The sequence below is a fragment of the Lynx rufus genome, unplaced genomic scaffold, assembly GCF_022079265.1.
Source record: "Lynx rufus isolate CCGP_SWC_20201006 ecotype Redwood Valley unplaced genomic scaffold, mLynRuf1.p SCAF_8, whole genome shotgun sequence".
Classification (NCBI taxonomy): domain Eukaryota; kingdom Metazoa; phylum Chordata; class Mammalia; order Carnivora; family Felidae; genus Lynx; species Lynx rufus.
The window spans coordinates 4,880,357-4,906,315 of NW_025814896.1; the positions used below are offsets into that span (position 1 = coordinate 4,880,357).

Sequence of the window (25,959 nt, forward strand, 5' to 3'; positions counted from 1 at the left end):
ACTCACTGAGGGGTCATCATATAGCTGCATTTTAAGAGGACCCTGGAGGAGCCCAGGGCTTTTCACCTCAAGATACAAAGGTGTGATAGATGACACAATGGCCCCTCAACGGACGGCACAAGCCTCCTTTGCCAACTGGAGACGCCGACCCAGAGATGCGATGACATCTGCTTTCACCCACGGGCACCTCAAGCACTGAATAAACACGCACCGAACAAAAACAAGGGAGCCCTTTCTCGTGTGCGGACATCATCTTGATTCATCTAGGAGTAAGGCCTGCAGACACATGGGTATTTCAGGACTCAGTAACGTCCCCCCAGATACATTCCGTGTTGAGAACCCGTGACGACGCTGTGGAGGCAGCTGCCCATCACAGAAGCGTCACTGAATCAGGAGCGAGGCTGGTTTCGAACACCAACTGTGCCACTAATCACCCACGTGACGCTAGATAATCACACCCACTCTCCGTACCTTACCTTCTTGTGTGCAAGAGAAAGCCCACGACCACAGAATCTTGGGTTTTCCTTAAGCAGGTAATTATAAATCAAAACAAATGCCCAGGGTTATCACTCTAAAAAACATTCCTGTGATGGGGGAAGGAGGACTCTTTCTGAGATACACACACACACACACACACACACACACACACTTATATTTAATACTGGAAAGCACACCTACGCTGTACAACCACCCGTTGAGGCTATTTTATTGAGAAACCATGTTGCTGCCCCCTTATTCACTGTGAAAATTGGTAATTCTCATCTACTGACAACCTGGCTCAAATCTGATATGGGCAAAGAAATGAAGAGGAAAAAAGTAACTCAATAAAAAGGAACAAAAGATTTCAGCTACCCTGGATTTCAACAGACCAACTGAAACCATATGGATCCAAGGGGTACAGAAATGCCAACATCTCAGACCCCTTCCTCTCCCCAGCGTGCTCAAGTCCAGTCTGGGCTGCAGAGCCAGACAGAATGATCCACACCTTGGCTCTGTCCCTCGCTAGCTTCATGAGCCTACAGCCACTGGTCTCTTTCTCAGTACAAGGCAGGTAATGATGCATTCCTCACAGGGCAGACAACAGAAACTATGTGAGATAACGTGTGCGCTGGCCCAGCACAAAGGAGACCCTCGATAAAACCTGGCTCTCACCCTCCTGACTTCCTGGATAACAACCCAATTCAAGAGTCCAGATCAGGTCTTGCAGCCTCAGAGAGAAGCACACAGGGAGATAGCTGGCGTTGGAGCACCATAATGAGAAAGACCAAAGGATGTGGGGAATAAGAGTTTGCAGAAATGATCAGATAATGAAACACCTTATATCTTTCCAAAGAGGTGAATTGTTTTCTTTTAGGTATCAAATGAATAGCCAAATGCATCACAATCAAAATCTGTTGTGGAAAAAGCCAGTCAGGTACCCATTTCAAACGAGCAGCAGCCTCTAATGATGCAGGAGCCTCTGTGACACAAAGTCTCCTGAAACGTACAGGATAACCACCCCCCGCCAGCCCCGCCACAAAGACAGAAGGCACGCTGGATCCAGAAGTTCTGATGCGCTCACTGCAAGTTTATTCCATTTCTAAAAGACATTTATACTCAAATCCATCGCTCCCATCTCCTTAATTCTCAATCCGGGCACTTGACCAGCATCTTTTCAGAAGTTGGACTTTGGAAAAGATACGCATCCTCAGACAGGAAAAGAAACACCCATCAGACGCGCACAAAACTTACGCCCTTGAATATATTCCAGTCTCCTCGGCTCTCATCTCCCCGAGCTTTTCACAATCAGTAAAGTGCAGTTACCAATCATCGGGAATGACATGAGCCTAATGTCAGAAACCATTCAGCCTAAATAAGAAAATAACTCCATTTAGCGTTCTCCCACAAAGTAAAATTAAGTTTGTTGAGCCCTTTTTTATTTATTGCCAAAGGGCAGACTGAATTGCAAGGGAGTGGAAACCAAACTCATACTGAAGTCAAGTCCGAAGTTACCACTTTAATTCTGCTCTAACCACTGAGGCGCAGAAGGCTATAAGCATTAAAGCAAAGAGGCATTAATTATGGAAAAACCAACAGGTGAGTGGGACCCACTAAGCTTTTCAATCAGAGAGTGGACAGTTGAGGGACACGGCTATCACCTGGTTTTGCTAGACCAAGGGCAAACTTTTAAGAACTCCCGCTGGCTTTAGGGGGACTTTTAGGCCACCCTATTGGCCTCCGGCCTCAGGACTTACCAGATACATTAATCGAGGCCCCTGCATCGATGATCCCACTGTTGGGTCTCACACAGTACCTACGTGGTGCCGTGGTCTTCACTTTAAAACACACATTTCGGTCTGTTGGGTTGCCAAGCTTCAGGTTGGTGGTGACGACATCGGTGAAGGGACCTGTGGAACGAGACAGAGCCACATTGGAGATCTTGTGAGGGAAGTTCAGAAGACTGACCGATTTATGCTCCGGGCTGGGAAGGGCTATGGAATGGGCCAAGGGAAGATTCAAGATCCCAAACCAGCTCACCCTCTTGGATGGGAGAAAGGAACCGAGGTCAACGCACCAGCAGTAGCATCTAAAATCCAGCACGTTCTCACCACGCCACCAGGCAACCTAGGGAAGCGTGCTACCATCCAGGCTCTCCTTGAAATCACACAACGCTACGGTCGCTGCAGCTTTACGGACGAGAAAATGGAGGCTCAGGAACGCGCATTTCCCGTCTAAGTGTTCACGCTAGTTAGCGGTAAGTGGTCAGAATCTGAACGAGGCAGCCTGAATCCAAGGCCGGTTCTTAACCAACCTGTGTTAAATACTGATTTCCACGATAATAAGATGAACTCTAATGAGGAGAATGTGAAGGACCAGACTGGAGTCCAAAATGATTATCAAGGGCAGAGCGTGCTAAGGGTAGCAGATGTAGGAAAGACTGTGAGGTGTTAATGGTCCATAAACACAGAACCCCCTAACAATATGGTGTTGCTGCCAGGAAAGGTAACGGCGTCTTAGGCTACAGCAAGTTCAGAGTCCTGCCAGGCAGCCCACACCTAAAACGTCACGTTCAGTTTATAACTACTTGGGCTACTGGGAAGATTGAAACAAAGCTCAGTGCCCTGAGGATATACTTTATTATTATTATTTATTCATTTTCTACTTTATTAGATTTTTTAATTAAAAAAGTAAAACATGCTTCTTAAAACAAGACAAACAATAAAAGATGTATAAAGAGGAAGTTAATAAGCTTTCCCTTGTTCCCCGAGGTAACTAATACGGGAGATCTTTTCACATCATCTATGCTGATACAAACAGGACATACACACATGCACAGAGAGCGGAACTACCAAAGGGGATCTTACCATTCACATGACTCTGAAGCCTGTTTTTTTCCCATTTACCACTCACCACTCCACCATGGACACCTGACCACTAGGTTTACTAAGGAGTCTAGTGGGAGGGTTGACTCCGAGACCTCTTCGGTCCTTTTCAACCCTTTTTTAAATTGCCACCTTTTCGCCATGTAAATCAAGGGTATCTTTGTGTTTCTTCCAAGCAAGCTCTTGACTCCCATCTCTGTATCTGCAAAGAAGTTAGGCGATGGGGTGGAAAGGTCTGTGTGCTCCTATGCTCGAAAACCAAGAAATACATAATGTTGGTCCATCTGTTCCCTATGGAGACCCAACCAAGGCCTTCTGTGCCTTTAAAAATTCTCAGTGAAACTCTGAGCTCCTGAAGATTCAGGATGATACCTTACCAGTTTTCTCAATTCCAGAATACAGAATATGTTCTGCATTTCCAGGCACTGTGCCTGGCATCTAGTAAACGTCTCAGGGTCGTTATCTAGACAGACAGACAGAGAGACAGGCAAGCAGACAGGCAAGCATATCCACCAAGGAGAAAACTACCTGGTGGATAAGCACTAGCAAAATTAAAATCTCAGGCTGCTTGCTCTCCTTCAAAAGTGCTCAGGGTATAAAAAATCAATTCGATAGGGGCTTAACTTAAATATAAATTAAGAAATCAATAATGATGGAAAGGAAGAAAGAAAAAGGGACTCAATTCCAAAATCAAATAAACTACAGCCAGTTCTGCTATAAAGCTTATTTTGAAAACGTGAATTTGTTCCAATGTGATTGATGTGCATATTAGGGAGACAATCTGAGCATAAAACAAATTTCACATTTGCTTAGGCATGATTTTGTCTGCAAGAAATGCTATGTGAACACAGAAAACTGCAGCCAGCTGAACCAAGCTGCCTAGAAATACATAAAATACACCCCTACTTACACCTCGACCCCCTAGCAGCTACCTCAGTTCACCTGGGGGCTAGCAGCCACACCCACCCAAACCTGGTGTTACACCTGCCGTCCTTCCTCCACCCAACCAACAGCGACTCACGAACACCACGTCTTCCCACGGCTGCTTCCAGAGGCAAACTCCACGTCTTTTTCGAGGTGAAGTGCCATGTTTACTGAAGTATTAATGTGTTTCCCACCCATTTAATGTGTGAAAAACCATGTTACTTCACTTATTAGGTTCCGATCCGTGTGTGTGTGTGACCCACAAAGTTTTTGAATGCTGTGCACTTAACCTCACTTCCCTCTCGTGACCCGTGTTGTTTTTATCGTGCTACTTTATATAGTACGGTGATTTTTAGGAATGCATATGGTGCACTACAGCAGAATCAACGACACTCCTGGATCATCTACTGTCTGTAGTTACTTATACTAGAAGTTACGCTCATTCCATGGGCAATGACACACCTTCAAGAATGAAAGGCCTCAAGAGAATTCTTCCATTTGATTACCTTTCCAATAAGCCATGTCTTTGGCCCTCTGGAAGTCAAGCATTTTGGCCCTCTGGAAGTCAAGCACCAGCTGTAGCCAGGTGTGGGCAAAAACACCTTCACTAGTGCAACTCCCCTCCTGACCCCCATCACAAACGACCCTCTCACTACGCCCCAGTCATCTCCTTACTGAAAACTCAAAGCTTACCCAAGAGGGCAGGTACCCTGTGACCTAAGATTTTCAGCCACAGTGAGAGGGAGCCACATGCTGACAACGCTCCATCCTTGCACCAAGTTTTTGGCATCAAGGGAGAAACAGGAAACCTGGTGCTGAGACAGTGTTTGGGGGATTATGGAGGCAGCAGCTCTCTGTGGCTCCACCCCCCACAAAGTGCACAATCTGACTCATGATGAAGACGGAGAAAGTCTTATCCCTCATAAATAGGCCTCTCTGCTTGCCCGAGAGTGGAGATCACTGCAGCAATGATAAAAGGAAAAAAGAAAAGCTAATAAACGCCCCTCTGCTTTTCTGGGGTCTAAGAAAGCAACTAAATACACACACACATACACACACACACACACACACACACACACACACACACACACATACACACCCCTACATGGGCATAATCATCACATATGCACATTCCCTGGCCTTTACCAGGACTGCCAATCACAAAACCTCCACATGAGCACGGCTCCCGCCCCGACGCTGCCGCTGGGGCAAAGGAGGAAAAAACAGGCAAGACACAGGTCAACACAGAGAGACACCCGAAAAGGGGTGAGCTTTCAAATATAAAGCCTGGGGCCGGGAGCGGGGAGGCAGTGACAATTTGAAGGTGATTTATAAAACTATCAGGCCTTCACGTCTTCCGGACAGAAGCTTAAAATTATTAGTTCCAATAAAATTCTGTCTCAAGAACACGGGAGCATCTTCACGTCAGAATGCCAAGAATTCATAATGGGCCACAATCTCATCCAAAAAAAGAGAGACTTTCCTAAGGTGGTGTGAAGTATACTGAGCAGAACACAGGGCTGCCGGCAAAATTTCGCTGTGATGAAACTAAGAATATTTACTCTTTCCACCTCAGTTTGTAGCATCTCTTCCTGCGTGCCCTACCTCATGAAGTTGGGGGTGGGGGAGGGAGCACCAAAATTTAAGTATTTGTTTATCCCTTACACTGACCTTTTCTTCTAGGTGTCCCACAAAATAAACCAGATTTAACTGCAAACACTAAATGATTTTTGGAAATTCCCCCAGTTTATTAAATGTTTCAACCCATATGAATCACATAAAAGGTAGTCTTATTAAAAGACAAATCCTATTTATAGTAATAAGCAGGATAAAATAAATAACCCAGATTTCTCTCTCAACACTCAATCTTGGGCCTTTAAGTGTTTGGGATTTCTTGGGCTTACATAGGTTTTTATCTGTAGAAATCTAGAGGGAACTATGCCAAAAATACATGCGAGTGAACAACATCGTTAAAACAGCGAAGTCTCACGAGTAAAAATCCAGACGTTTTGTAAAACCACGCCAGCCCTCCTCTCCCCACCCTGGGCAATGTACTCTAAGAATTTTATTGAAAATAAATTATATTCAATTTGAGTAATTATAGGAAATAAACCATGGTAGTGATCTCCTTTTCCCCTGTATTAATGAATTAGAATATACAAAACCTCAATAAAAATGATGTAAGGGCTTATGAGCATCATTCAGATTTTTCCTAGTCACTTTCATTTCATAAAACTGCCATTTCCATTAAAGCATTATGTAAAAACTGGGATTTTACTGTCCCACCATGCACATTTATCACCAAACGAATTTAAACATTGCTTATAAAGTACAGAGTCAAGCTTACAAATGAAATCTCCTTCCAAAGTTAGACTTTTTTCTTACAAAAAATGAAAAAATGATTTGGTATCTCTAGGGCCACAGCAAGTACTTTTAATCATTTTTCTTTCCGGTTTTCTATTCTTTATTTCAAATAATGTTTATATAAAACTAGGAACTAAGGATCTGAAATGTGAGATGAAGGTCAAATAAATAAAGCAATAAGAATTTGGGAGAAAACAGGAATGATCTTTAACATTTTTTCCCTTTTTAACAATTTGAATAATAATCTTAACATCCTATATTATGTATAGTCATCTGTGGAAAGTCTTGGGTCTGGAGATGCTCACGAGTGAGTATGGACTCCCTGACACGTTCTCAATGGTGTTTAGATGAAGCTGGCACAGTGTAAACGATTTCATCCACCAAGGCGTGACTTACAGTCATTCCCAAGTGTACATTCTCAGACAGTAAGGAGATCTGGAACTCACCTGTCTTAGAATGCAAATACAACAAAGAATACATTGCGAGCAGAAGTATGCACGGCATCGAAAGTGAAAGGAGAAACAGTTCATTTTTCAGTCTTACAAAAATGGAGCCTTGGAATTATAAAGCGCTTGTTTAAAGGTCAAGGAAAGGAGGTCACAATCCAGCAAACTTCTCAACAGTAAGAGGTCAGGTTCCAAGTACTGAAAATTTCATCGGGCACCTGGGTGGCTCAGACGGTTAAGCATCCAACTCTTGGTTTCGGCTCAGGTCATGATCTCAGGGTTCATGGGTTCGAGTCCAGCTTGGGACTCTCTTTCTCCCTCTCTCTGCCCCTCCCCTGCTCGCTCTCTCTGTCTCTCTCTCTCTCTCAGAAATAAACTTCAAACAAGTTTTTTTTTAATTTGGAAATCTCATCAAAAATGTCTGGATAAACTTATCAAGCAGGAAACACAGGAGCATTTTGTAGAAAAAGTATTCCATTAAATCTTTAAACCTTTTACCAATCTATGTACAGTACAAGAATTTGCACCTCTTTCCTGTAATCGTTCGTTCGTTCATTCAGAGACCCAGAGAAAAAACGACCGATAAAACTCTTCCTTTCAGGAAATGCAAATACCATTTTTATAAAAGATAACTTGAGAGTTCAGGTCCCAACAACCGTATAAGGTAAGAGTGAAAGCTCCAAGTGACCTCAAAACTCCATCTGGGCCTTACTTATCTGTGTAACCTCCAGCACATCTTATCACCCCATCTGTAAAGAGCAACATGGAATTTTTTAAGGGGTAAATGTATCATTTCATTTTTACTTGGCAATTCAACTAGAACACATATAGATAGATAGATGGATAGATGGATAGATCAATCTACAGATACAGACATCGCAAGAAACTGTAAGAAGACAACACAGAAGAAAATCTAGATGGCCTTGGGTCTGACGGTGACTTTTCAGACACAACACCAGAAGCACAGCCCATGGGAGAAATCACTGATGAGCCGGGCTTCACGAAAAGGAAAAATACCTGCTTTGCAACAGGCAGTGTCGAGACAGTAAGAAGACGAGCAAGACACAGACCAGGAGGAAACACGTGCAGAAGACACACTTCATCCAAACATACAAAGAACTCTGGGAATTCAGCAAGAAAACGAACAACACGAGAAATGGGCCGAAGATCCGAACAGATACCACACCAAAGATCTACAGATGGAAAGACAAACAAATGGAAAAAACATACAACTAAAAACATGTTCTACATGTCATTAAGGAACAGCAAATTACAAGAAAGAAAGAAAGAAAGAAAGAAAGAAAGAAAGAAAGAAAGAAAGAAAGAAAGAAGGAAAGAAAGAGAGAGAAAGAAACTGCAAATTACAACAATGATCAAACAGTGACACATCCATACGCACCTATCAGAAGGGCCGAAGTGTAAAGCACTGACATCACCAAGCGCTGGCCAGGCTGTGGAGCAGTAGGAACTCTCACTCATTGCTGGTGGGAATGCAACAATGGTACAGCCTCTTTGGAAGACAGCTTGGCTGTTTCTTACAAAAACTAAACATATTCCTGCCATACAATCCAGCAACTGCATGCCCTGGTTTTCACTAGAAGAGTCAAAAACTCATGTCCACACAAAAACCTGCACGTAGACGTTCATAGCAGCTTTATTCATACTGTCAAAACTTGGAAGTAATGAAGATGTCTTTCAGTAAGTGAATGGATAAACTGTAGTCCGTCCGGACAATGGACTAGTATTCAGCACTAAAATGAGCTATCACACCAAAATTCACACATGGAAGAATCTTAAATGCATATTGCTAAGTTAAAGAAGCCAATCTATAAAGACTTCATCCTGTATGTTTTCAATTATATAGCATTCTAGAATAGGCAAAACTATGGAAACAATATGGAAACTAAGAGATCAGTGGTTGCCAGGAACAGGGAGAAGGACTGAACAGAGGGAGGAGCGGGTTAGTTAGGGCAGTGAAACTATCATCCGTGACACTGTAAGGGCAGATGCTTATCACTATATATAGACTTGTCAAAACCCACAGAAAGTACAACACCGAGCCCGGACCCTGATGGAGACTATGGGCTTTGGGTGATAATGACATGCCAATGTAGTTTATCAGTTTTGACAAATGTATCACTCGTGTGCTGGATGCCGATAGTTGAGCAGGCTGGGTTCCTGTGGTGCCAGGGGTATATGGAAACTCTATACCTTCTGCTCAAATTTGCTGTGAACTTGAAACTGCTTTAAAAAATAAAGGTTTTTTTTTTTATTTTTTCCAAAAAAAAAAAAAACAAGAGAGAGGAAAAAAGTATTTGGACTTGGACTTTCTATCAGTTCACTTTTGGTAGCACTCCCAACATTTCTGATAGAAAATATTAATGTGACTTTGAAATATTTATGTATGTTACATGTATGCACATAAATGAATAAAGCGTGTATACACACACACACGTATACATGAAGAAAGATGCTTTGCTTTGCAAATAAATTGCTTTTCTTCCTTTTTCTGGAGTTCATGAAATTCTGGTGTTAGAAATACACATCCTTCCTTTGTAATATGTTCCTGATGTAGCTACAATACTTTGAAATTCAAACTGTATGTGTTGCTAGATAACTTATATACCAAACTGGTATATAATCTATCAAGTCTCAGCTTTCCAGATATAAACTTAAAGTTATTAGCTCCAAAACAGCTTTTTTTTTCACTCTGCATAAAAAGAGCTGTATTATTTTATATTTTTGCAAACACAATTTAGGTACTGTATCTCTCCTTTCTTCAACCCTTCCAAAAAACAACTTACCATATTTCACTTCCACTCTGAAAAGATTACCTTCTGGGAAGGTAATAATCTGTCTCCAGAAGCCTAGGACTGATGATAGATTTTGTTAAGACAATAAAATCATGCTTGAGGTTTCGATACAATAGACCCTGTGCCTGGGAAAAGTATATTAAAATGGGGAGAAATGGACACTAGTCTAAAGTACAGTCTGTCGGACATCTTATAGATGTCTTTAAAATTTACCCTCTGACAGTGTATTTTCCTTAAAGCACCCTACTGCTTCCTGCTCTCCCTAACCATCTGCAGTGCACCAATCCTCGTGGTTTTTCCCTTGTTTATGTAAGTCTTCCCCTTCCAAAATGGAAACTCCATGAAAACAGAGACATTTCTGTCCCTCTTGTTCACTACTGATGATCAGCATCTAGAATACTTCCAGACACAGAGCAAAATACTCAGTAAATTTTCTGCATGAATGGTCACACCATGACCCTAGCTTTAAGTATATCTATTTATTTCAGAGAGAGCGAGCGAGAGCGCACAAGCAGGGCAGAGAGAGTAAGAGTGAGAGACAGAGAATTCCAAGCAGGCTCCACACTGTCAGTGTAGAGCCCCAGGTGGGGCTCGAACCCACAGACCCGAGCTGAAATCAAGAGTCAGACATTTCACCGACGGAGCCATGCAGGTGCCCCGAGACTAGCTATTTTAAGCCAAGGTTTACTCTGCACGCATGCCTCCCCTGTATGCACAACCAGGCTCCAGGTGAATGAAGGTCGAGACAGATGCTGCTCCCTTCCCAGCACTATCACCCTTTTCACCATCAGCACAGGACTGTGCTGTTCCCAGTCACCCGATGGTTGCATTTGTTCCTCTCCTGACTGCTTCCTACCTAGAGTAAACCCCCATGTGAGAGGAAGCTGAGTCTGTCCTATTCATCACTGGATGCCCTGAGCCTAGAACAGTCATCCCAAGTAGTAAAGGGGTTCAATAAATGTGTACAACATGAATGAACGCCAGACTTCCTTAGGGGCAACTCGACTCTGATCCTGGCATGTTTCCTATAAACAGATGCCTACTCCATAACTGGGATCTGAAGTCATGATGAATTTGTGCTGTTCACATACAGGTTGAAGGTATTAAAAATGTTGACTTGAGTCAATAATGTTTTCATCATTATTATTCTATGATAATTTTGTTTAAAGTCACCCCCTCTAAAAAAATGAAAAAAAGATATCATAGTAACAGATACTCAAAGAGGGTAGGCTCTTAAATAACTATGAATTCAACAGTAAGGACACTGGGAGAAAATGTTTTTTTAATCTATTTTCTTGACTATCTATTTTCTTTAAGCTATTTTCTTAGCTCTCGCATTAAATCAATGCTTCAGAAACAAAAATAAAGCTTTGCAACCAATATATTTTTAATGCAGATATTGGATTCCAACATATCAACAGAAAGCCTAATTGTGTAGGTCTTATTTTGAAATAACCACACAGAAAGAACCCTGCACAGACACATCCCTTTCCTGAAGAAACCTTAGAATGCAAAGTGTTCTAAATTAATAAATTAACCTTTAAATTCATAAAGTAAATAAAATAAAACATCCTCCGGAGACAAACACATCACACCCGTTATTAGAGCAAGAGAAATCAACACCAAGAATACTAATGATGCCATCAAAGGCGCGCCAGAAGCCAGCCCGACTGAAACAGACTCGAGCAGCCTTTCAGGCTGTTTATTCAACTCACTAGTTTCCTAGCTCCTCTGGAGCAGAAAGAACTAAAAGTCAGTCTGCCACCAACTCCATGGGTGGGAAAAAGAGACCACAAACAAGGCAGTCTGCCATAGTGTAAGAATTCAACGGAGAAAAGTACTGTGGAAGGCCTGAGATCAAACTCAGGAAAGCTACCCGAAAAAGACACACGGCTAGACAGCAAGGAACAGCTTAGGAAACTGAAAACTATTTGTAGCCGACGTGAAAAGATAACCAGCTATTATTCAGACTACACAAAGGACTCATTAATAAATACGCTACATTCTTATGAAGGAACACTGCAGGACAACTGAAAAGAATGAACCGGACCGGATTTCAACAGGAGATGGTTCTCAAAAGCACGCTCAGTGATACTTGCGCCATGATGCCGCGGAAAAGAACACAGACAAAAATGGAGGCGGTTCACACTAAACTCCTCTGGAGAATAAAGAAAAGAGAGGAGCATGAATGGGCAGGAGTGTCTTCAAATTGTTAGGAAGGTTTACTTATTAAACAAAGGAAGACTTAAAGCAACTGGAACAGACTGTTAACATTTTGCTATTCTGTATTTGGCTGTTTACTACATTATCCGTATTTTTCTGTATTTAAGTTTTTCTCCACATAAAGAAAGCTACCTTTGGTTTACATCAGATCTAGGCAATGTTTGAAATCATTTTCTTCTTGCCCAGGATGCCTTGTATATATAAGAATACTGGCATCCTGAATTGTGGAGTTGCTGAAAACCAAAATACCTACATCAACAGCCATTCTTGTGTCATTTATAAAAATCAAGGCTGGGGGTGCCTGGGTGGCTCAGTCAGTTAAGCATCTGACTCTTGATTTCGGCTCAGGTCATTATGTCACAGATTGTGGGTTCGAGCCCTGCATCAGGCTCCACGCTCACAGCACAGAGCCTGCCTGGGATTCTCTCTCCCTCTCTCTCTGTCCCTCACACACACTCACTTACTCTCTCTCTCTCTCTCTCAAAATAAGTAAACTTTAAAAAAAATCAAGGTTATCATTTAAAAATATGGTTAATGTAGCAGTGGTCTCATTAATTCAAGACAAAGATGCAAACCTAAAATGTTGACAAAATCTATTATTAGAACTGTGAAGACTGGAAGCCTTGACCCATCTAGAGATTAAGTACTATCACTACTTTCCATTAATGCAACACTTTTTTTTTTTCTAAACAGAAAAAGAGCTAAAAGTATTACATAAGGGCTGAAGCTTTATAATCCTATCTATACTCAGTACTGAGACAAGAGCAGACAGTTGAAGAGTATTTTAAGGTAATAACACCACACCTGACTAGTATGAATTTTATGTATCAGTTCTGAAAGTGTCTCAGGCCATTAATGGTCTAATCTAACTGAATTTTTTCAAAGCACAATCTTTATGCATTGACTAACAAACACCTAGTCACTTTTCTCCTACCAGAAGACCAAAATTTGTGATTACAGTGATTTCAAAAATAAGAAGATAAGCAATATGCCACTCCAAATAAAATTCTACCTCAACAGGAGAGTGGCGAAATGTGACTCATTTTTTTCACACAAAGCAATAAAAGTCAAGACAGACGTCATGGGGGCGCCTTGGGTGGCTCAGTTGGTTGAGCATCTGACTCCTGATTTCAGCTCAGGTCATGATCTCACGGTTCACGGGATGGGGCTCTGTGCTGACGGTACTGAGCCTATTTGGAATTCTCTCTCTTGTCCCTCCCCCACTAGCATTCTCTCAAAATAAAGAAACTTTAAAAAAAGAAAAGACAGACATTATGCCCAAGTGAGGGATGTAAGTGGTGAGGGAACAAAGGGTCCCAATTTCTCATGGTTGTAGTTGCGGTTTTAATTTGAGTAAGTTAAAAATTAAAAGTTCAAGGGGCGCCTGGGGGGCTCAGTCGGTTGAGCGTCCAACTTCAGCTCAGGTCATGATCTCACAGTTTGTGGGTTCGAGCCCCACGTCGGGCTCTGTGCTGACAGCTCTGAGCCTGGACCCTGCTTCCGATTCTGTGTCTCCCTCTTTCCCTGCCCCTTCCCCGCTCGTGCTCTTTCTCTCAAAAATAAATAAGCGTTAAAAAAAAAAATGTAAATTAACAGTTCAAGTCAAGTGGGTAAGATACCAACACAAGTAAAAACTCCCCCGAAGTGTCCAATCTTTAGCGAAGATGACAGCACATGAAAAGCTTCCACAACAAACACATCCCCGTTCGCAGCAGACACACGGAGGGGTGAAGCAAAGCCTGTGCGGCGTTCTGCGCCCCCATGGTCCACCTTGCGTTTTCAGTTGGTGAACAAGGAGAGAGAGCAGGACGTGCTGTCAGTCAGTGTGCCATCTGCTCTGGTTCCCTTTTCAACAGAGAACCTAAGTGGAGACCCCAGGAAAGAGATTACCAACCAGGTCAGCAGCTTCTTAAACAAATTCAACCAGAGACCAGGGGAAAAGGCTGTGAGGCTTGGATAAAAAATACCTACTTCCCCCTTTCTCTGCCTTTAGGAATCATACTTATCCTTCAAAGTATCGCTCAAATGCCTCCTCCTTTGGAAAGGCTTCCCGAATCTCTCAACTGGAAAACCAAGTATTCCTTCCGATACCACATCCTAACAATAAGCTAATGACTGCCAAATTTCTATCCACGGCCTGCTCCTCTCCCTGGATGTTGGCTTGCAGGTGCACCAAGCATCTGAAGTTTATCAGGCACCAACCACCCTCTGGAGTCCCACTCCCCTGCCCCAAACCCACTGCTTCCCCATCTCAGGAAAAGGAACCACCCCTCACCAAAATACTCGGGCCAAAAGCAGGGATCTTAGTTCCCTCTCCTCCGCGCTCCACTCTGCACGAAACCCATCAGCCAGGTCTACCTACCTACGCATCTGGAATGCGAGCACCTGTCACCACATTCTCTCCACGGCCGCCGCCCTCCCTGGTCCTAGCCACGGTCCGTCTTGTACACTTGGCCTGGGTTATCGTAGTAGCCTTGCGGCTTCCATACACGCCATCACCCACACACCTCCCTTCCCTCCCGTCTCTCAGAGCCCACTCTCCCCGCCCCACCCCGTGGCCATTTAAACACAGACTCCAGGGGAGCCTGCTGGTTCAGACAGTAGAGCGTGCAACCCCTGATCTTGGGGTTGTAAGTTCGAGCTCCGCATGGGGTGTAGATTAAAATCGTAATACATTAAATAAATAAATAGGAAAGGAGAGGAAAGGAGAGGAAAGGAGGGGAAAGGAGGGGAGCGGAAAGGAAAGGAAAGGAAAGGAAAGGAAAGGAAAGGAAAGGAAAGGAAAGGAAAGGAAAGGAAAGGAAATCAAATCAGACTTTTGCTCAGAGCCCTCCATGGTGTCTCGAGCACTCACAACGAAATCCCAAGTCCCTGCTGTGGCTGGCCTACCAGAGGGCTCCTCCTTCCTCTCTGAGCCCCTCCTCTACTGTCCACTAGAGAACTCCTTTTCTGCGGGCACCTGAGCTTCCTGCTCCTTGAACACTCCAAGCTCGGTGCCTTCTGGGGCCCTGCACTTGCCCCTACCCTTGCCTGTCTGGAATGCTCTTCCCTCAGATGTATGTATGGCTTGCACACTCATTTCAAACAGGTCTCACCTCAAATATCACCTTCTCAGGAACACAGCCTTCTCCAGTCACTGCTTGCTTGCTTGCTTTCCTTCTTTCCTTCCTTCTCTCTCTTTCCTTCTTTCTTTCCTTCTCTTTCTCTTTCTTTCTTTCTTTTATTTTTTTTAACGTTTATTTTTGAAGGAGAGAGAGACAGAGCATGATCAGGGAAGGGGCAGAGAGAGAGGGAGACAGAGAATCTGAAGCAGGCTCCAGGCTCTGAGCCATCAGCCCAGAGCCCAACAAGGGGCTCGAACTCACAAGCCATGAGATTACGACCTGAGCCAAAGTCAGATGCTTCACCGACTGAGCCACCCAGGTGCCCTTCCAGTCAGCCTCTTGAAAAGAAAACCCACGGCCAAACCCCTTTAACCTGTGCACAACACCTCCCTTCCCACTGCCCCACTCAGCAGCTACTATTATCTGGCACCAAGTTATACACATTTCCTGTTTCTTTATTTATTTAGTGCCCATCGTCCCTACTGGAAGATGAGCTCACTAAGGCAAGGGTTTATCAGTTTTTCACCTCGGTCTCTCAAGTATCCAGAACGATACTTAGCACGTTCTAGGCATTCAAGCAGGAACTGATGAATGAACTGCCCGGCAGCTGTGCTAAGCCCCCAGCCCCAGACATGGCTCTGCTGCTCCTACCCGAACCCCGGGGAGACCTGAAGCATGCTGGGAGGACCATTCCAGGACCCATCCAGAATTAGGAAACAGGAATGTGAGATTGAGGCTCTAGGACGATATATCTGCAGGGGGAGGGGGAAGAAATGATCAGACACCAGTTAACATTCAGTCGTGCCAGGTCTGGGATGCCTGGCTGGCTCGTCAGTAGAGCATGCGACTCTTGGACCTCGGGGTTGTAAGTCAAGCCCCGTGTTGTGGGTAGAGATAACATTAAAAATCTAAGATAGGAAATCTTCTTAAAAATGAATAAATAGGGGCACCTGGGTGGCTCAGTCGAGCGTCCAACTTTGGCTCAGGTCATGATCTCGCAGTTCATGAGTTCAAGCCCCACATCGGGCTGGCTGCTGTCAGTGCAGAGCCCGCTTCCGATCCTCTGTCCCCCCTCTCTGCCCCTCCCCCACTTGCACAAACACTCTTGCACACTCTCTCTCTCTCAAAAATAAACATTTATAGGGGCGCCTGGGTGGCTCAGTCGGTTGAGCGTCCGACTTCAGCTCAGGTCACGATCTCGCGGTCCGTGAGTTCGAGCCCCGCGTCGGGCTCTGGGCTGATGGCTCGGAGCCTGGAGCCTGCTTCCGATTCTGTGTCTCCCCCTCTCTCTGCCCCTCCCCCGTTCATGCTCTGTCTCTCTCTGTCTCAAAAATAAATAAAAACGTTAAAAAAAAAAAACACATTTATAAATAAATAAATAAATAAATAAATACATAGATGTATCTACGTGCCAGGTCTATTTCAAACACTTCACCTGTATTAACTCATTTAATCCTAACATGCCCCATAGTGAAGAATATGAGGCACAGGGAAGTTAAATACTTTACCAAAGATCTTATGACCCATATGACATAGGGTCCAAGATTCACATCCAAGCAGTTTGGCCCCAGAGTTCACACTCTTTTAACTCAAGGGCTTTATATCGCCACTCACTGCACTGAATACTATATCAAAGGTAATACGTAACATTTTACGCAAACACAGGAGGGTGGGGAGAGTGGGGGGCTGAACGCTGAGGGAAGGGCTGGAGTCTGAAAAGATGAACCGACACGCTTTCGGGGCCGGAGGAAAGCCCTGGTGAAAGCAGTGTGAGGCGAATGAAGTGGGGTCTTTTTTTTTTTTTTTTTTTTTTAATTTTATTTTATTTTTGGGACAGAGAGAGACAGAGCATGAACGGGGGAGGGGCAGAGAGAGAGGGAGACACAGAATCGGAAACAGGCTCCGGGCTCCGAGCCATCAGCCCAGAGCCCGACGCGGGGCTCGAACTCACGGACCGCGAGATCGTGACCTGGCTGAAGTCGGACGCTTAACCGACTGCGCCACCCAGGCGCCCCTGAAGTGGGGTCTTTACGGAGGAAAACAGAGGGCCACAGCCGAGGCGGCACGAGGGAAGTGGACGAAGCTGACAAATGCTCTTTAAAAAGTTTACAGTTCGGGGCGCCTGGGTGGCTCGGTCGGTTGAGCGTCCGACTTCGGCTCAGGTCATGATCTCGCGGTCCGTGAGTTCGAGCCCCGCGTCAGGCTCTGTGCTGACCGCTCAGAGCCTGAGCCTGTTTCAGATTCTGTGTCTCCCTCTCTCTCTGCCCCTCCCCTGTTCATGCTCTGTCTCTCTCTGTCTCAAAAATAAATAAACGTTAAAAAAAAAATTTAAAAAAAAAAAATAAAAAATAAAAAATAAAAAAAAAAAAAAAATAAAAAGTTTACAGTTCAGGGCACCTGGGTGGTTCGGTCAGTTGAGCTTCCGGCTCTCAGTCTCGGCTCAGGACCTGATCTCATGGTTCGTGGAACTGAGTCCCCGCACCGGACTCTGCTGACAGCACAGAGCCAGCTCGGGATTCTCTTGCTCTCTCTCGCTCTCGCTCTCGCTCTCTCTCTCTCGCTCCCCCTCTCTCTCTCTCGCTCCCCACCCCCCACCCCTGCTCAATCTCTCTCTAAATCGCAACATAAATAAACTTAAAAAAATACAAAATAAAAACCTTACAGTTTAAGTAAAAATAAACTGTAAAAACTAATCACCTTAACCCTATGCAAGTATGACAATGAGCTCTGCATGAGGAAATGAAAGGAAGAATATTAAAATAATTCTGGGGGGGGGGGGCGCCTGGGTGGCTCAGTTGCTTGAATGTCCAACTTCAGCTCAGGTCATGATCTCACAGTATATGAGTTCGAGCCCCGTGCTGGGCTCTGGGCTGAAAGCTTGGGGCCTGGAGCCTTCTTCGGATTCTGTGTCTCCCCTTCTCTCTCTCCCTCCCCCACAGATAGACTCTGTGTGTCTCTCTCTCAAAAATAAATAAACATTAAAAAAATTTTTTTAATAAAAAACTAAAAAAAATAATTCTAGGAAGGTAAGTGTGAAAAAAAAAATGGGCTTCTCTTTTCTGACAGGGGCTCTGAAAGTTTCCATTGCCTCTACAGCATTTAGTATAAACCAGAAATAAGAAGGTATGTATTTGCACATATTTGACTATGTATATGAGTATGAGCGCATGTGTGCGTGTCTGAGGGCTTCTTATTCTGAACAGCATATAAATACTATAGTTGTTAAAATGGAAAATAAAAGCTGACACTGTTTAAAAAAAGGAAAACAAAAGCCCAATTTTGAAAGGCTTTGATCCCGGCCTAGGAATTCTGAACACTAACCCATGTGATCTAGGGAGCCAATGAACGCTTTAAAATAAAGAAATGACATGATCAAATTTCAATTTTAGAAAAATAACTCTGAAAACTGTATACAGGATAGTTTGAAGGGTGAGGGAAGTAGGGAGAATCAGGAACGGAGCTGGGACAGGGGGAAGAATCCGGAAGGGATGTGGCAGTGGAGATCAAAGCAGCAAAGGGGTGCACGTGGTGCTGAATACAATGGCTCGAGCGGGTGTCGGAGGTGGAGCCTCGGGGCGACAGGAGTTTGGGACTTCTGGATCACCCAGCAGACTGGAGGGGCCATTCCCAAGACGTGAAAGACCCGCTGGACGGGAACACGTGGATGAACTCCGCACGCAGAGTACGGGACACGTGGCGTCTGGGGCACTTGCGTGACAACCCGACAGGCAGGGATGGCAGGAGGCACACCGCAGAGATCAGAAGACCTGCTTGGAGATACAAATTTGGAAGTTTTCTGTGTAGAAGGGACAGCTGAAGGCGCTGTTAATGAGAAAGCAGAAAGAAAACGGTTAAATGGAGAAGACGGAGGACAGAGCCTGGGTCATGTCAACACCCGGTAAAAGAAACGATGAAGAGGTGGGCAGTTCACCGGAAAAGTCAAAGATAAATGTCGCAGAGAGAAACCCGGTGAAGCACAAGAGGTTTCAGTGGAGCGGTGAGGCCTGAGAAGTGACAGGGAAGTGAAGGCGTAAGCCAGTGACCGAGAGTCAGTGTTTCCAGAAATGTAGTTGTGATGGAAGACTGGGCGCCCGCGTCCGCAGGGGAAGATCTGGGGTACGCGACTTCTTTTCAGGAAGGGAAACGGAAGCACGTCTGCAGGCACCGGGCAGGAGGTAAGCAGAGGAGAAACGTGAGACACCGGACGGGCTGGCTAACGGAGCAAGATACCATCTGCGACGGGAAAGCAGCGGGCAAAGGATACAGGGTGAGGGAGCAGTTCGGACTCTGAAACGGCGGGGGAGGACGGGTGGGAAGAGAAGCGCGCAGACAGACGGAAGCGCCAGCACGGTAGGAAACCTTAAATATTTCTGAGCGGAGGGCACGGGGTCCACACGGCCCGGCTGCTCCCGGCTAGCTCTGCTGATGGGTGGACTTGCCCATCCTTCACCGCAGAAAGTCTTCTCCTCTCCCTGCTCCCCTCTCTCAATATTCTTAAGACACCATCAGCGGACGCCTGGAGAGCCTGCCCCGGGCCGTGCACCGTGCCGGGCACCGGCGTCTGGGGACAAAAGACAAAGGTCTTGTAAGCTAACGAGGAAGGGGGTCAAGAAACCAAACGCTCCTTACTATGGTAAGTGTGGGAGCACAGGACACAGCACAGTGTGAGTGGCGAGGGCGACAGGAAAGCAACCTCAAGGACGGAAGCCGTGTCGAGCCCTGAGGTACGTGGCAGGGAGCAGCGACACAGGGGGAGGAATGGACCCATTCTGCGTGGCGGAAGACAACCTCTGCAAAGCCCCAGCACCGGGGAGAAGGAACGGCTGGAACCTGAGTGGAGGAGAGAAGACGCCGGAGACCAAGGGCGACAGGCACGGACCATTTTCCGGGTCTTGTTAAAAAACGTACACTTCACTCTTTTGACAACGGGGAGACATTCAATGATTTCAGGCAAGCAAGAGATGAGCTGGACCTGCGCATGTGAAAGCGTCACCAGGACGGAGACAAGACAGAGGACTCAGACAGGAAGGCCAGCGAAGAGGTAGGACAGTCACCCGGGGGAAGCGAGGCAGCCACGGAGGAACAAGGAAGAAGGGGCAGATCTGAGTCACGGGCTTTCTGAGTCACCGAACTGGTCAACCGCGCGGACGTGGGCCCCGCTCACACAGCAGTCTCCGCGGGACGAGGAGCCGGGAGGAGAAAAAGACAAGGGAGCGAGGGGTGCGGTTTGGCACCTACTGCACCCCCCGCCCCCGCGGCTCCGTGTATGGGCTCGGGTCAGGCCTGCGGTCCTCTGGCGGTCACCGGGTCACCCGCAAGTGCCAAGGAAGACCTCCCCAGCGGGGACGAGGGAGGACAGTGAGGGACGCTGAGAAGGAAAAGCGAGAAGAGGGGGAGAAAACCCATCGCCCTGAGCGTTCGCAGCAGGACTCCAGGGGGAGCGGGCAAGAGTGGGCCCCTGGGTGGGAGAAGCCGGCGGGGACGAGGCTGGGGACGGAAGCAGGGCTCGGGAGCAGAGGGGCGCGTGCTGAGGCAGCAACAGGGGGGTGCCCGGGTGCCGGGGAAATGGCCATTAGGACCGCTACATCCAGGAGCTTGTGAGGAAAAGAAGGAACGTGAAGGGGGAACAAGTAAGGAGGGCAACCAAGACTGAGGTGGACAAGACGACGCTCAGGTGCGTACCGAAAATGACTAAGCCGCCAGCACCCAGCACCGCGCTCAGCGTTGGATAGTAAAGAAAGAGAGAAACTATCTCTGCGGGAGAAAGGCAGCAAACGCATTCATTTAAAAAAATAACGAGAGGAGAAAATAAAAAGACCCAAATGAACTGACGAAGTTCCTTGGGACTTCTCCAGATGACCTCGCATGTTTCTCCCCCTCCGCCATTCTCTGACACCGGAGGTCAACGAGACACCCACGGGAACTGCGATCCTTCTGTCCCCAAATTACACGAGAAGTTCTGAATGAATACACCTGCAGATTCTCTAAGGAGTGATTCATGGCTTTCCTTCATCCAATTAGTAAAGCAGTGTCTGACTTTAAAAAGGTCAAAAAGCATGGACTTAGATTTTCAGAGCAGTCCATCAGGATACATTTATATGCCAACAAATCAATTCAACCAACAGAATGAGAATTCAAATAAGCCTCCACAAGGACAAACCTTTGGTTTTTCAGCAAATCCCTCTTTCTAGTCTTAGGTATGCTTCTATTTCAAATGGTCCTACGGAATACTAAAAAGATGACCATGTCCAGGGTTGTGTCCTTTCTTTGGGGTTAGTGGAAGAAAACCATAGGAAAAGAATATATTCGTTACTAAGTGAAAGAAATCAATCTGAAAAGGCTACATACTCTATGATTCCAACTCCACGATAATCTGAAAAAGATAAAACTATGGAGACAGTAAAAAGATCAGTAGTTGCCAGGGGCTGGAGAGAAGAGAGGGATGAGTAGGTTGAAAACAGGATTTTTAGGGCAATGAAATTACTCTTCATAATATTATTATGGTAGATACGTATCAAGATACAATGTATCATGGTAGATACATTGTCCAAATCCGAAGTGTGAACCATAATACAAGCTATGGACTTTAGGTGATTATAATGTAGCCGTGTAGGTTCATAAATTGTGACAAATGTGCTACTCCCATGGGCGGTGTTGATAATGGGGGAGGCTATGCCTGTGGGAACAAAGAGTATATTCAAAATCTCTGTACCTTCCTGTTACCTTTACCGGGAATCTAAAACTGCTCCAAAAAAAAAAAGAAGAAAACAAAACAAAACAAAAAAAACAAACAAAAAAGGAAAGGTGAGGGTCTTAAAAAGTACCTGGAGAAAAAGAAGGCATGTTCTATTAGTCATTGCTGGGAAAACTAAAGAAACAAAACCTACAGGAGCTTGCATTCTAGAAGAGAAAATAAAGCAGTTAGAAAATGAAGCACCCAAGAGTAAGACATAAAATATGCAAATGATATACAATCTGTGCAATCCGAGGAGATGCAGAAAAAAGCTAGATGAGAAAAGGTCTAAGAATACTCAGGAAAGGTTGACAGAATCCTGACACTGACTGAACTTTTAAACAGGACCAAGAGGGTTTGTTAATTAAATACCCGGGCGCCCACTAAGGCACTAGTAGGTTCTATGGGAAACACAAGCCCCAGTTTCTGCCCTCAAGGGGCTTTCCATCTTTCTGCTTCAGCTAAAATAAACTTGAATGTCCCGTTCTCAAGGCTAGAGCTGGACGGAACAGCCAGTGATGTTCAGGTCAAGCCCCCTCATCCAACAGAAGAGGAAATCAAAGCCAGTGAGATTAGCAGAGGGTCTCCCAAGTGACAGCGCCAGAGGGAACAAAGCCCCCCTTCGTAATACAAAACACACACGCTGTGCCGCTGAGAGACTGGTGCAAATAAATTATACCTCTTCAGAGTCCAGGCCTAGATCCTCTCACTTCTTTTTTAAAAAAATTTTTTTTCAACGTTTTTATTTATTTTTGGGACAGAGAGAGACAGAGCATGAACGGGGGAGGGGCAGAGAGAGAGGGAGACACAGAATCGGAAACAGGCTCCAGGCTCCGAGCCATCAGCCCAGAGCCCGACGCGGGGCTCGAACTCACGGACCGCGAGATCGTGACCTGGCTGAAGTCGGACGCTTAACCGACTGCGCCACCCAGGCGCCCCTAGGTCCTCTCACTTCTAAACCGGAGATGATGATGATACTGACTTCTCAGACAGGTACCTTTCCTTTCCTTCCCTTTTTTCTACTCTACCATAGCTGCTGAATGATGCGACCGAAGGAAAATAGTAGCAGCTAAGCGACAATCATATGGGGGTCGCAGGCACTAGAAAATAAAGGGCCTCACGTAGGCCGACGGGTGGCAGAAGGGAAGATGCGGTGATAATACCAGGACACAATTTTTAACACTAACACATTAATGACATGGTCAGAAGTGATCGAGTTAGAACGCGAGTTCTTAGGGGAGAAAAGAATTGGAAGAAAGGTATGTTTAACGTCAGTCAGGCACTCCAAGGTTCCAGAACAACTCTGCGCTTCATGCCAGCATGCGAGGAGGCCATTACGGGCCGAGATTACAAGGAAGCACCTTTCCTTCCTTCTTCTCTCGTTTCTCTTTCAATTCTCCTTCTCGAGGCCCACTGTCCTACTTCCAGACCCCCTTTCATCTTCCTAACAACATAATAAATAAGAAAACCTAGGGCCTTCCTACTCAGCCACACGCCCACTGGTCGCGAAGGGAAGAGATACGGCCAACGTAAGGATAAAGGACGCGGGCTTTGCGGGCAGATCTCGTTCAAATCCCAGCTCCACCCCTAATTCAGGTTCCTGAACCTGAACATCCTAACTGTTTCCACTTCCTAAGCTGTTGTAAGAACTACATGAATGAGCAGGTACAGAAAAATGCCTCGCACACAGTAAGAGCCCAGCAAGTCACAAATCTCAGATGCCCCCTTCCCTGTGAGATCGAAACCCGAAGAGGAACCCGCACAGCTTCGTCTAAGCTCCCAGGTGGAGACGGCCCGTAAGTGCACTGTCTCCAGGGTGTGCCCTGCCCTCTACCACCTACAGGCTGGGAACCTTGTGAGCCAGGACTCCTCAGTCCCCGACCCAATGCCTGGTCCACAGGAAGCTTTCACTATGTGGTGGTGGAACCCACCCTCCATCAGCCACATGTTCTGTTCCTTCCACCAGACAAGAAGGCGCGGTCTGTCCATGAAGAAAACCTCAAAGGATGAGCTGTGGAAAAGGAAGACACCCAAAATATTCACAACTGGAGACCGTCTGTTACGCACACAATCATCATATCCGTGCAGGTCTCCAAACCCTCTCCAGCTGGACGTGTATGCGTGTAGGTCATTACGCGGGGGAGCGAGGCTTCCCAAAGCACAGCTCGTACAGAATAAAACGACACTTTCTGTTACCATACCCCGTGAAGTAGTCTCTTTCGGCAGTCGAGAAACCTCTGGTTATCTACTAACTTACCCTTTTCGCTTCCGGCTGAAGGCAGGGGCCTAGCAGGAGCATCGGGACTAAAGGGTTTATAGCCCCACCAGCAGAGCCGAAGGTGGCACCTGAAAGGTCATTTATGTTAGATATTCCTATCTTACCTTCCAGGATACCCACTTCGCAAAACCGCAAACCTGTGACTTCCCTATCATGCACACATTTCACACTACCGTCCAAAGACTCAATAACACAGCTGCAAATTACTCGAAAGCTAATGTTTTCTACACACACAGAATCATTAAGTACCATCAAGATCTGATATAAAAAGTGGATATTCACAAGGTAAACCAAAGAATGCTACACAGTCATCGACATGAACTTTTTAAATAAAAAGTACGGTCCAGAATCCTTCATAAAAAACTCCACGAAGAATCATTTGTAATTAATTAACGTTCTTAAGAAATTATCCTGACTGGGGCTCCTGGGTGGCGCAGTCGGTTAAGCGTCCGACTTCAGCCAGGTCACGATCTCACGGTCCGTGAGTTCGAGCCCCGCGTCGGGCTCTGGGCTGATGGCTCGGAGCCTGGAGCCTGGAGCCTGTTTCCGATTCTGTGTCTCCCTCTCTCTCTGCCCCTCCCCCACTCATGCTCTCTCTCTCTCTCTCTCAAAAATAAATAAACATTTTTTTTTACAGTTAAAATAAAAAAAGGAGGGGCGCCTGGGTGGCGCAGTCGGTTAAGCGTCCGACTTCAGCCAGGTCACGATCTCGCGGTCCGTGAGTTCGAGCCCCACGTCGGGCTCTGGGCTGATGGCTCAGAGCCTGGAGCCTGTTTCCGGTTCTGTGTCTCCCTCTCTCTCTGCCCCTCCCCCATTCGTGCTCTGTCTCTCTCTGTCCCAAAAATAAATAAAAGTTGAAAAAAAAAAATTAAAAAAAAAAAGAAATTATCCTGACAGCTACTAACACTTCCTTAACGGTTATGAATCCTCTGCATTCCTCCCCCAGGAATGAATCCCTTTATGAGTTCGTTCTAAAGAGCTGACGGGGACGTACCGAAAAGAAATGGGCTTTAGCGCCAGGCACACCAGGGTGAAATCCCTGCACCACCACTTAGCACCGCAGCCTCCTTCAGGGGCCCGCTGCCTAACCACCGAGTAACTGACCTCACAGGACTGTGGCGCGGGGTAAACGAGATAGAAAACAGCAAGCGTCTATGGACAGTCCTTACACTCTGTGCACTATTTCCTGGAAATTAAACATCCATCTTCCAGAAATGTTCGTCCTTCCCCTACCTTTGCTCTTCCAAATGGACATCCGCATACAGCCACTGCTTTTAACTCCACGCCCAACCCAGAGGGGAAGCAGGGGGAGTCGCCCACTCAGCCCCTTACAAGTAAATATGCCCTCTGCTCCTAGCTCGCTAGGTTCAGCTTTCCGTTCCGCCCTTCTCTGGCGCTCTCCAAGCCTGAGACAATCCAAGCCACTCAGAGTTGTAAAGGTTCCAAGCCGCATCACGAGCAATTTACATGTAGGTAAATGGTCCCGGGGTCCATCCCACTGCCTTAGAGAACAATCCAAAAGGCACAAACAACAGTCTCTCTCTCTCCCCCAAATACGCATTTCCCTAACCACCCTTCCCAGATAGGCCGACGCTGCAGGAGCCTTCTGAGCTGCCAACTGTATACAAACTCAAACATTATCACAGGTTATCTGTAACAATGTGTACCCACTAGCAACACTGGCTGCCCACGCGGACGTGGACACACACCCA

The 25,959-nt window shown here is 45.8% G+C and overlaps 1 protein-coding gene across 2 annotated transcripts in view; it reads right to left on the reverse strand.

Annotated features, from left to right (window-relative positions):
- The window catches only part of VAPB (VAMP associated protein B and C), a 54,410-nt gene that overhangs the window by 21,566 nt on the left and 6,885 nt on the right, over positions 1-25,959 (reverse strand). For both annotated transcript variants that reach the window (XM_047067919.1, XM_047067918.1), the window contains exon 2: positions 2,235-2,387. In XM_047067919.1, the coding sequence (XP_046923875.1) occupies positions 2,235-2,387 (153 nt within the window). The remainder of the gene's footprint in view (positions 1-2,234; positions 2,388-25,959) is intronic.